This window comes from Podarcis raffonei, chromosome 1, assembly GCF_027172205.1.
Source record: "Podarcis raffonei isolate rPodRaf1 chromosome 1, rPodRaf1.pri, whole genome shotgun sequence".
Lineage (NCBI taxonomy): Eukaryota > Metazoa > Chordata > Lepidosauria > Squamata > Lacertidae > Podarcis > Podarcis raffonei.
Window position 1 is genome coordinate 59,579,027 of NC_070602.1, and position 12,318 is coordinate 59,591,344.

Below are 12,318 nucleotides of genomic sequence, written 5' to 3' on the forward strand. Positions count from 1 at the left end.
AGCACTACATTACTCAACTAAGAGGCCAGCTGAGAGAACATTGACATTAAAATATGATTCAGCAGCAAGGTATTCAAAAGCAAAAGTACCAGTTGACAATACTTTAAAATAGGAGTCAAGTCACTGGAAGTTCCTAAGCCAAGTTCAGCCCCTTGAGGATTATTTAGCGCCAACTGAGAGTGAAAAGAGTTGAGACAAGCATGGCATCTTGTAGCTTCAGAATTTGATGGCAACAGGGAGTGGGAGTTTAAGGCAGAGGCATCTTCTCTCACTCCCAATTTAAAATTACCCTTTAGGTAAATTAAGTTTTGACCAGGGCTGTGTTTTACACTTTATTTTGCACTTGGGATTGTGACAAGCAGGAAATGTGAATGTTCCTGTGAGGATCATCTCAGAGTGCTGATGCTAAGTTTAAGCATAGTGTGAATCTCAACAGTCCCTTGTGGTTTTAGATAGCACCATGAGAGGCACTGCATTTAACACATGTTTTTCTTTTCTTTTGCGGGGCTTTTTTTCTGTGACTAACCTTGTCAGCCATCAAGGAGCAGAGCACACTCTTTAGTCAGTTCTAATTATGGTATTTGCTATCAAAAATACAGTGCTCAGCTGTTACTGTGGTATCTCCTTGAGTCATACACATGAGTGTCTGATTCACAAACATCTCTTCAAAGGAAAATGTTCAGAGGGACAGCAGAAGAAAATGCATTTCATTGTTAGTAACTGGCAATGAGAAGCAAAGTCAGGAACACAGGCATTTCATTACAGAAAGTAGTTGTGTGTGACAAATAAAAATTTCCAAGGGAGCTTCCAAATGCACATTTGTTCTGCACTTATGTATGTATAAACCATTCTTATTTGTTCTTGATTTATTTTTTTAATTAAAAATATTTATAACTCAACCCTCATCTGTATGAACAAAGACAAAAGAATAGCTTGCTGGATGAGACCAAAGGCCCGCCTAGTTCAACATCCTGTTCTTACAGTGGTCAACTAGATGTCTGTGACAAGTTTGCAAGCAGGACCTGAGAACTCTCCCCTTCTGTGCTTTCCAGCAGCAGCTATTCAGGTGCATAATAGCCTGAAAGTGGAGGCAAAGCATAGCCATCATGACTTGTAGCAATTCATAGCTTTATCCTCCATGAGTTTGTCTAATCCTCTTTTAAAGCTACCCACACTGCTCGCCATCATTACCTCTCATAGAAGCAGAATCCATAGTTTAACCATACACTCTGTGAAGAAATACTTTCTTGCGTCTGCTCTGAGTCTTCCAGCATTTAGCTTCACTGAATGTCCACAAGTTCTAGAAAGATGAAGAAAAGCTTCTGTCCACCCCCTGCCTCCTTACCTGTATTATTTTATACATTTCTGTCATCCTGCCTCTTACTCACCTTTTCTCTAAAATGAAAAGTCCCAGTGACTAGGATCCCAGTGGAGATTTACTCAAGTGAAACCATGGTTTGGTAGGTTTCTTTCCCCACCCCACCCCTTCTCTCGTCAAGTAAAGCATATTTCCTGAGTGGGCCTCTTGCTCATTTATCATGTCACTCTTTTAAGCTTTTAAGAAATTGAAGTTCAGCTCAGCGCTTGATTAATGAGTTTGTCAGCTAGATGAAACTAAGGGTAAATAAATGTGCTTAGTTTTTAACAAAATTTCCATGGGAACTTTTGTGCACATGAAAGAAGAGTCTTTTGTCTACTGAATAAATCCAGTTCACCTGTCATAACCAGTTCATTGTTCTGGGCCCTCCAAAAGTTGTGGGTGTGTGACAGTCAAAGCATTTGACAAGGCCACATGTTTGACAGCCACCCTTACATATTTTCCCCAACTTGTGCCTTTAAGCTTCCGAATTTTAGAATATAGTTGTTTCCTTAGGTCTTACTCTTGTTTTCTTACAGGCAGTGTCCTGTTTATATTGACTTTATGAGGTCATCTGTCAGAACTTTGATTGCTCTGTCTTTAGTCTTTCAGCAGTGAACTGAAAAATGCTGGGTTATATTTGGAAAAACAATATTGACCTGGCACATCCCTAATTCAAACCCAGAGTATGAAAAGGGTGTGCGTGGAACTCATTTTCACATATAGCTCTTTCATCATATATGTGTTAGAGGCAACTGTTGTGATTTAATAGTAGTTTTTTTAAATCCATGAATACATGTTTTTAGCATCATTTGAAAAAAATCTACAGGGAACAGAAGGTCCATATTGGATGGCAGCAATCATGCAGAATGAGAGGCACAGGGTTCAGTTCTGAACAGCCAGAATTGGAGCATAAGTAAACTATTGTCCTTCCTTGCCAATTATAGCTCCTCTCCCCAAGTACTTCTCCATCCCTACCCTCCCACCCTCACCAGCCTAAGTCACTTTCATTATTGAGGAACAAGGGAAACATTGAAAGGTGCCTTTTGCTGAGCCAGATCACTAGTCTACAGCAGGTGCAGGGTACCTTTGGCTATCCATATGTTGTTGAATTACAACTCCCATCATTCCTGGTCATTGGCCATGCTTGCTGGGTGTGATGGGAGTTATAGTTCAGCAACATCTAGCTCTCCAGGATTTCAGACAGGAGTCTACCCTAGCCTTACCTAGAAATTCCAGGGATTGAATCTGGAAAGCATGGAACAGCAAACACAGGTGCTCTATCAATAAGCTACAGCCCTACCTGAAAGCTTGACTGGGATGGAGGAAAGCACTTGAGGTGGTAGACAGAAACTATGGGAAGAGTAAGCTAGAGGTGGAAACTGTCACTTGCTTGCCCTTTGCTGGCAAGGCACTTGCTTTGCCTTCAGAAAGTCACAATTTTAATTTCTTGCATATCCAGTTAAAATAATCTCTGGTAGAAGAACTGGAGAAAGTCTGGACTTGAGACTTTGGACTGCACTGCCAGTCATGAGTGGACAGTTCCAGGGTTGATGAACTCATGCTTTGATTCATTATAACACTTTTTCAGAACTCTGTGCAATGCTTCAGAGGTTTTGCCTAGATTCAGTTACTTAATGACTTGTTAAAAATTGATGCATAGATTTTTGTTGTTGTTATAAACAGTAATAAGCATAATATTCCCAGTTCTGTCACTGTGTCTATCTATTTGTTGATCTTTTCAGCCACTTGAACTTGTTAACTGCAATGCAGATTTTGACTGGTTTATCAATGGACAATGAGGAAATGCTGGGCATCACATGATGCTATCTTCTGCAATAACTGAGCTAGGGCTAGATTGATGAAATTCCTAGGATCTTGCAAAACTAGAGGAAGCTGCAAACTCAAGCAATCTCTTGCCTGTATTCTGCAATGCTTCCATAATTAGCTTAATGCGTGCAAGAAGACCTTGCAATTCATGTAAAGTAAGGTGTTGCTTAAAATGAGCTGTGTCCTTGGTAATTTAGCATTCATAGAATTGTGCTGTAAAGCAAAAACACAGGCAACATCTCTTCCTTCCACTACAAATAATTCTATTAGATTCAAATATGCATATGGTCGAATAATTTTGTATTCAGCAAATGGATGATATTAATAACAATTCTCATTTTCAAATGTGTCAAGATGTAGCTTTCCCCCTGTCCTTTTCTAGACTGTATCAGTTCATATCTAAACTATTTTCTTTTTGGCAAATATGCTGAGCATTCTGTGTGTATCTGAGTTTGTAACTAAATAACAAAGCTGTTCATTGTAATTCTATCAACTGCTTTATTAGTAGCAGTTTTTTTGGTATTGCGTTTAGTTAATCTTTCCAGTGCATTAAAGAACTAGGTTTCCAAGAGTGATGTAAAAGTGATATGACAAGAGGATGGTTTGCATGAAGGGGGTGAGGGCGGCTTTGATTAAAAATATGAAAATTATAGCAGTGACAAAATGAAATGACCTGCTAAACATCATTCATCCTGTCTGCCTAGATCTGATGAATTACTGTTATTTGGACAGCATTTTCCAATGAATTCTTCAATGTCATTTTAAATGTTCCAAAGCACATTTTACCATTACATGCAGATAGATGCCAGTGTATCCATGCAACACTGGATTTAGGGTGGTGCTGGTGGTCCCCCCTCCCCCCCGGGTGCCAAGACAAGGGGGTGCAGAATGGAAGGTGAGAGGAAGGAGGGCATGAAAATAAGAAATATTGGGTGGCACCAAATTTTGCAACACTCAGGGTGCCATATAACCACAGTCTGCCCCATGCCACATGGTTCTTTCTGGGATGTGAAGATGGCTGACTTTTTCTTTGAAGAATTGTGTTTAAACACAATAGTCTTTCTTGATTAAAAGAGCTTGTTCCCTAAGAATCTTTTTGCAACATGCAATACAACTCTGCAACGATCAAATATCTCGTCTCTGGTCTATATGTGCTTTTGCATTCTTAAAAATAATGCAAGCAAATGTCTTATATTTTATGTGCAGGATAGAATTACCATACAAAGGTTATTCAGGTTATGTCACCAATTAGCGCAGAACTGTCAGCCATTTGAAAAATGGCTGTATCTTTAATACATAGGATATTTTTTTAAAAATGGAATATAACTTGGATATGAATGTTATCAAAGTAGGAACTTTTCCAATTTCTTTCTGAAGTCCTTACATAGAAAAATTGCAAAGTATATTCAGGATTAATATATAAATCCTTTAGAAACAATATTAGGCGTTACCAGTGAAGATATCCATAGATATATGAGGATATTTTAGGATGATATAGGGATATATGTTTCACAAATCTAATTTGGGATACCAGTTTTGGAACTGTGAGCTGGTAATGTATAAGGAGAATGTTTCACATGTAAAGTGAATAGCAATATCATTTAGGTTTCTTGCTATCTGCATCCAAAAAGACTTTAGCAATTTAAATAAACCTAACTGATTTAAAAATACTGTGGATCATTTACAGATTTCTTTTAAATGTAAAAATGTCTAACGTTTGCTGCAAAAAAATATGCTTCAGCTTTTTCAGTACTAGGACATTGAATTCTTTAGCATAAATAGAGAAATTCAGCCCTGTCTCTCTTGCAGACTGTTTAGTTCCATGTCTGATAACCCATTCAGGCTTTAGCATGTTTAGAAGCTTTCTTTAGTTTCCTCCAGCTCTGATGTCAAATTTCTCTATACAAGAAAGACCTGCTATAATAAGCTGAATACTTGATTAGCACAATGCCTTGAATTTTAATGTTGCTAACTTTGTTTCAATCAGCTCAGGGAAAAAGAAGAGAAACGTTATAGTCCAGGGATTGCAAACCTTGGTGGTTGGCTTTAGCTAGTTTGCTTGATAAAATTATGGTTTTAAAAGCCAATTAGACAATGTGATTAATACGTATCTTTTAATCCCCTCTCTGCTTTTTACAGATTTATACAGACTGGGCCAATCACTATCTAGCAAAATCTGGTCATAAACGTTTGATAAAAGATCTGCAACAAGATGTGACTGACGGAGTTTTACTGGCTGAAATCATCCAGGTAGTAGGTAAGTAAGTTTGCCTTTTGTTATATCACAGCCACAATTGTCTCATCAGGAGCATTTTTTCTGTGAAAAAGCAAATATGTTTAATGAAATATTTTTGTGCTGCTTTGCAGGGCCAAAACAGCCCTTTAAAGGCAGTGCACACATAAAATCATAGCACAATAGCTTAGAAAGTCAGATAAGCGTTCATAATAATAATTATCTGAAAAAAATATTTCTAAAAATCATATAGATATAGATAGTGCTATGGGCATGCATGCTGTAATTATTAGTTGGATTTTTAAAAGAATCATGGGAATGGTTTGTGGTAATTATTTGTTGCTGAAAAGATCTGTCAAAGCAGTATATCATGCACACAACTAAAGCCCAAAAGAAGCTGATGACAAACTTTATAATAGTCACATTGGATTTTTAAATAACTGCTACTGAGCATTCCATTTTTTTTATTTCCTCTTTTCTTTTTGATTAATATTGAAATAATTGATGAGTTAGCTAGCTGTCTGCTGTAGTTTTGGCTTCAGAAGTGGGTATTAGATTGTAGTGTTTATGCACAGAGTTCTTAACATTTCTATTCTGGATTGTGAAATTGCTTTGAGATGCATGATAAGAAGCAATTCATAAATTAAATTATTATTATTATTTCAGTTTTACAAAAAAGAAACTTAATTCTGAGAGGTTATATGAGTCAAAGCAGAGATCTAAGTGCAAGAACTAGCAGATCCTTGAAAATACCGTAAATTTCTAATGTTACAATCCTATACAGTTGCCTGGGGATGTCCCATTGAATTCAGTGGCACAACTGAGCAGACATGCATAGGATTGCACTCTTAAGTTCTGGTTCACAAATTCAAGTTCATCACTTGGTAATTACACCTTCAGTCACAGAATCAATATAAGATAGAAATTTCATATCACTTCAAATACCAAGTTTTTTCCTCATAGAGTCAGGGCCAAAGTAGCTGTTATACTTGATGCTATGTTTCTTCTTTTCCATAAATTAATTGCAGCAGTGGGGATTGTTTGTTTGGTTTTGAGATTGCAGCATGCAGGGAGTGGAAGTTTATCCTTTGTCTCCTTTGCTGTCCCCCCCCCCCAAAAAGAAATCCCCCCTGTCCAGCTATGAGTTCTAGTAAAAGATGAAGTAGTTCAACAGTGATGGGAACTAATGGATCATCACAGTGCTCTCTATGTTGGGCTTCCCTTGCATTTGACCCAAAAACTGGTGTTAGTGCAGAATGCTGCAGCACAGCTGTTGACAGGAGTGAGACCTTGTCAGCATATAATTCCTGCACTCAGAAATCTGCACGGTTTGCTGATTAATCACTAGGTCAGGTTCAAGGTGCTAATACTAGTATTTAAACTCCTTAACAGTTTACCTGCAAGATTGCCTTACTCCATATTTTCAGACTCAACCACTCTGATCTGCAGATCTGGAATGTTACAGGTACAACATAATACTCATTCTGTATTTGTAAGAAATCAGCCTTTTAGCATGGCAGCACCAAAACTTTGGAACTCCCTGCCTGTTGACGCCAGGAAGACACACCAGCTCTTTTCAGTGCCTGCCAACAACATTTTTATTTAAGCAAGTCTATGCAGTCTTGGGACATCGGTTGCGCTGTGGTGTAAACCATTGAGCCTTGGGCTTGCTGATCAGAAGGTTGGCGGTTTGAATCCCCATGACAGGGTGAGCTCCTGTTGTTCATTCCCAGCTCCTGCCAACCTAGCAGTTTGAAAGCACGTCAAAGTGCAAGTAGGTAAATAGGTACTGCTCCGGTGGGAAGGTAAACAGCGTTTCCATGCGCTGCTCTAGTTTCGCCAGAAGCAGCTTAGTCATGCTGGCCACATGACCCAGAAAAACTATCTGCGGACAAATGCCAGCTCCCTCGGCCAGAGTCGTTCGCGACTGGACTTAACTGTCAGGGGTCTGTACCTTTACCTTTTTTATGCAGACATTCAGAATGTTGACATGTTTTAATCAGTTTTTTTGGCTCATTATTATTTGTCAATATTTTTGAAGGTTTAAAATTGTTACTTTTAACAGCTTTTCTTGATAATTTCATTGTTTTATTCTTTCTGCAAACCACTTTGAGGGTTTTTTTAAACAATCAAGTGGTATATAATTTTAATGAAATAAATAAAACTTCTTTTTACTATAACCCATAGCTGTCCAGAATAGATTTTCTTGGGGAACTGGGGGGAGATAAACCTCCTCTCTGTGGATGCTGTGATCTTGATAACAATCAGGGATTCTCTACAGATGTAATTAATTTAAGAAAAGCAAGACACATAACTGCTTGCTATGCACTCAGCATACTGTGTTGTTTTTGAGCCTCAGTTCGTACATGCAGCTTCCCGTCTGCCTATATGAGGAGCACAGTGAGAAACTCTAGAGAAATCAAATGATGTAGTTGGTTGCATAAACCAGCCCTCACTTGTTTGTTAAATAGCATGGGCCTCGTTAACCTTGAAGATTATTGCAACCGAATAAGATGGGTATATTTATTTTCTCAGTACTGTAGTGATAAAAGCTCCATATGTTGCTGGCATCATCAGCTCAGGTTGCGATCTGCAGAAACTAGGGATGTACTGCAGCTCACAGCACTGGAGTGTTTCCTGCTCTTCTTCCACTTTTGCCAGTTTGTCAAGTTAATTATTTCCTTTAGTGATCCATCCATATGGTCTTGTCGCCTGCATGGATGAAATAGCAGTGAGCTGAACACTCAAGAAGTCCATTAGCACAAATTAGAATGAACAAGAGAAGAACTTTGACATTTGACATTTTCTGCCAAAAGCACTAAAAGTGACATAGTGGGTCTTCACTAGCGAGAGGCTTCAGGGGTGGTCCATCTTTGACCTCATTCACTTCTTTTCTCTCACATTGCCTGGACATGGGTGACATATATGCAATTTCATCAACATCCATTGTGCTTTAGCTAGTCTGTTCCTTCCACCACCAACTTTTTAATATATTCATATCTGATTAATTTACACATTCCAAACCCAATTTTAAAAGTTAACCCCAAAATTTAAGCACACACAAAAATACAGATACACATTGTCAAAAGAAGACTTTAAAATGACAATCTCAGCAGTATTTTCTGGTTTTTAACTTCCTCCTAAATGATCTAGAGTTAGAGATGATCAATGAAGCCGCCAGAACCCCAAAAATGGGGTTCTGAGGTACACCAAATGCTCTTGTCATACTAAATGAATGAGCATTAAAATGGCAGCTGTAATTCAATGCAGGCAAGAGTAAAGTGATGCATATTGGGGGGTGGGGGGAATCCTAACTTCACAAATAGGTTATTGGATTCTAAACTGATGGTGACTGACCAGGAACGAGGCGTTGGGCTCATAGTGCATAGCTTGATGAAGATGACAACCCACAGCTGTGGCAGCTGTGAAAAAGGTGAATCCCAGGTTAGTGATAATTAGGAAAGGAACTGAAAATAAAACTGCTAAGGTCAGCAGTTCGAATCCGTGCAGCAGGGTAAGCTCCCATTGCTTTGTCCCAGCTCCCGCCAACCTAGCAGTCTGAAGGCAAAGCAGCACAGGAGATAAATAGGGACTGCTGCGGTGGGAAGGTAAATGGCATTTCTGAGCACTCCGGCACTCATCACAGTGTTCCGTGCACTGGCCACGTGACCCGGGAAAACTGTCTGCTCCCTCAGCCTGAAAGTGAACCTAATAATCGAATTTGACTGGACTTAACCGTCCAGGGGTCGTTTACCTTTACCTGCTGTTATACAAATCTATGGTGTGACTAAACGTTGAACACGGTGTACTATTCTTGTTTCCTAACTTCAACAGGAATATTGCACTGCCTGCAGAGGACTCTGTTTCAGCTAATGCGTCAGTTCCTGAACTCAACTAGCAGGGCCTACCAGGAGCTGCCCAGGGTCCTGATTTGCTTTGCCTTCCACCAAACCAGACCTGGAATGGAAGAGGCTCTGGTATTCATTACCATGTATCCCCAAGGGCCCCAGTCCCAGCAGAACAGGATAGAATGTGGAAGGAATTTACCACTTACTGTTAAATGAACATAAAGCAAAAGCACAGCCTCACATGGGTTTTCATTCATCATAATTCCATAACCCCTGCACCTATCTTTCTGAAATTTTGGAAGTTACTAACCTAGGGTTACCTGTGCTATGTATGCCATTTTCATAAAAAGTGCCCCCAGAATCACATATGGGTTAGGTATGAAAATCCACTTCCCCAAGACTTTTGCATTAAAACCCTTTTGCCTGAAATTTAGCAAGCTTCATCCCTTCAGAAGGGGCTGCTATGTCTGCAAATTCCATCCAATTCTTCCTATAACTTTTCTGTTATAAGTTTCACTTTAAAAACAAACCCTCAAACTGTAAATTTCAACACCAAAAAACCTCCTGCACATATTTATATGCAATTTGGCAGCCTCATTAACTCAGAAACTGTTCCTGTTCCTGAAAAGTTCACCTAATTCTGAAAAAAAAGTAAGAAGGTTTCCCCTGTGTATTTCTTCATGTTATTCAATGCATATACATCTGAAACCTTTGATTTTCTAAAGCGAGGCTTCAGACCCAAGGCAAAGCAAAGTGGTACTCAAAGCTGTCTGAGGTGTTTGTGAACTGACCCATTTTCCAAAACAGAATGCAAACCAAATCTTGCCTTCCATGCAGACCAATAGTTTTTACCCATGAAAAATATAACAAAGACAGGAAAGAAAGTTGTATATTTTCAAGAGTAGGAACACTTGACTTGATTCTCTTTTTCCATTTCTTCTCCTCATTGCTTTAATATGTTTGGGTTCAGTTGTTTAAGAACACTGAATTGTTAATACGTAAGATTCCACCACCACCCATTTCCATGAAAAAGAAAACTCATCTTTAAGCACACCTGCTCCTATTTTAATCTCTCAATTTGACACGAAAAAATTGTAGTCATTTGTATCCCATATACTAGCTGTAGGCAAAGTGAATATCATTATCACATCTGAGGTGATAATATGCACCTATAGTGATTGTGATCACAGTTTCAGTATAGCTAATGAAATGGAAGCTACAACATCACAACTCATCCAGAAAGATAACCCCAGAGCTCTAGATATTTTGGTCTGGATTGGAGAGATAGCAGGAGAGAGAGCTGGAGAGCAGGGTGAAATAGGCATTTAGAGGCTGCTCCCCTCTTTATGCAATTTCACTTATGCATGTCGGGGCCCAGAACATAACCCCCACCTGTATATATGAACATGACCTAAAATACCATGGGTTACTTAGTGGTGGTGGTGGTGTGTGTCTTTGTGTGTGTTGCCTTTTTTCTTGCTACAAACGTGGTTTGTCTGGAATTTTCTTGCTACAGACAAGCATGGTTTGTCTGGAATTTGTTCAGGAGTCCTGGCGAAGGTACTTCGAAATACTTAATCCATTGTTTTAAGGCAATCTGAAGAGGGAAAATATACTTGTTTGCTGCCAGTTTTGTGATGAATGGAAAGAAGAGTGAACAGCTTACTTCTTGTTCAAGTTTCTTGGGGAGGAGGGGGTGTTATCCTGTCTCTAGTATTGTTATTCTTTTAAAAAAGACAATCAGAACTGTTTTGTTTTTCTTGGACAATTCTATGATGACTAGAGACGTGCAAGGATTAAACTGGCAGGGGCAGCACGAACATAAACTTTCAGTATGTCTTCATATTTTCCAAGATTTTGAGAAGACTGCTATTGACTCACTACTGTATGCTCCATGTTCACCAACATCCTTAGTACTGTTGCACTTCATACCAGTCAAAATTACCACTTACTGTAGAACCTTTCCACACATGACCCTAAAGTCATATTTTAGCTCTTCTGTAAATGAATGTTGTTAATAGGCAATGGAAAGACTCAGTCCACAATAAAATCTGGATTGGAACATCTCCAGATTCTGATATACTAGAGCTTGTGAAAAACTTGAAGTGGATTTTTAATCAGTACAGAAAAGATCCACTTTCATACAGACTGCATATTGGGGGGGAAATAAGAAAAAAACTATAAAGCAAATTTACTTTTAATGTGAATGAAATGTATAATGCAGCTCTTTATGAATGAGGGCACTTTATAAAGAAGCAAAATGACCTCCAGAAGAATATAAGAACTGTGTAGATGGATCAGAATGGCATGACAAATCTCTTGCTCAAGTTATATCTCCCAAGTCAACAGGCAGTTTATGCAAGTGTGTATGCGCGTGTGTGCGTGTGTACGTGCACGCACACACACACACACACACACACACTCTTCCAGGACTTGCCAGAGTCATAATAATTTTGGAAGAAATTCACTGGAATGAGCATTTTTTAAAAAGACCCTAACACACCCTATTAGTGTGATTATCATTTTGAATTGTGAACACCCAAAAGACAGCTTTCAGCTGCTACCACATCTCAAAGCCATCAGCATGTGTTATCATCAAGCTTTGCTGAGACCAGCAGGGGAGCATTAATCATGGCTCATATGCAGCAGTACCTCTTGTGTGAGTTTCCAGGTCCTACACTGCACAGCTCATGTCCCCCCCCTTTTTTGTGAGAGGAGAGCCATGGTTTTGACTGCCTGGTCTTAGTGCTTTCACTACTCGTACTCCATCCTCTCACTCCTTTGGATTCCACCCCCGACTCCTACATGGGAAAGGAACAGATTGAACACGACATTAGTGTTTGAAAGCCCCTCCTTTCATGGCATATGGTTGTATTTTATGATTGAAGGGAAGTGGAGAGCATGGTAGTCTGATAAAACTTTCTGCTAACTATGGATAGACACCCTCCTACATGTACTTATCTAGTTGTGAATATGGTATGATCCATGCAAAAGCAGGACCAAGCAAGGTTCACCCTACCTACAGACAGCCTGCAAAATGCTGCTGGCAG

The 12,318-nt window shown here is 39.2% G+C and overlaps 1 protein-coding gene across 6 annotated transcripts in view; it reads left to right on the forward strand.

Annotated features, from left to right (window-relative positions):
- Window positions 1-12,318, forward strand: part of NAV2 (neuron navigator 2) — a 531,973-nt gene that overhangs the window by 352,648 nt on the left and 167,007 nt on the right. For all 6 annotated transcript variants that reach the window (XM_053388967.1, XM_053389004.1, XM_053389014.1 and 3 more), the window contains one exon: window positions 5,327-5,444. In XM_053388967.1, the coding sequence (XP_053244942.1) occupies window positions 5,327-5,444 (118 nt within the window). The remainder of the gene's footprint in view (window positions 1-5,326; window positions 5,445-12,318) is intronic.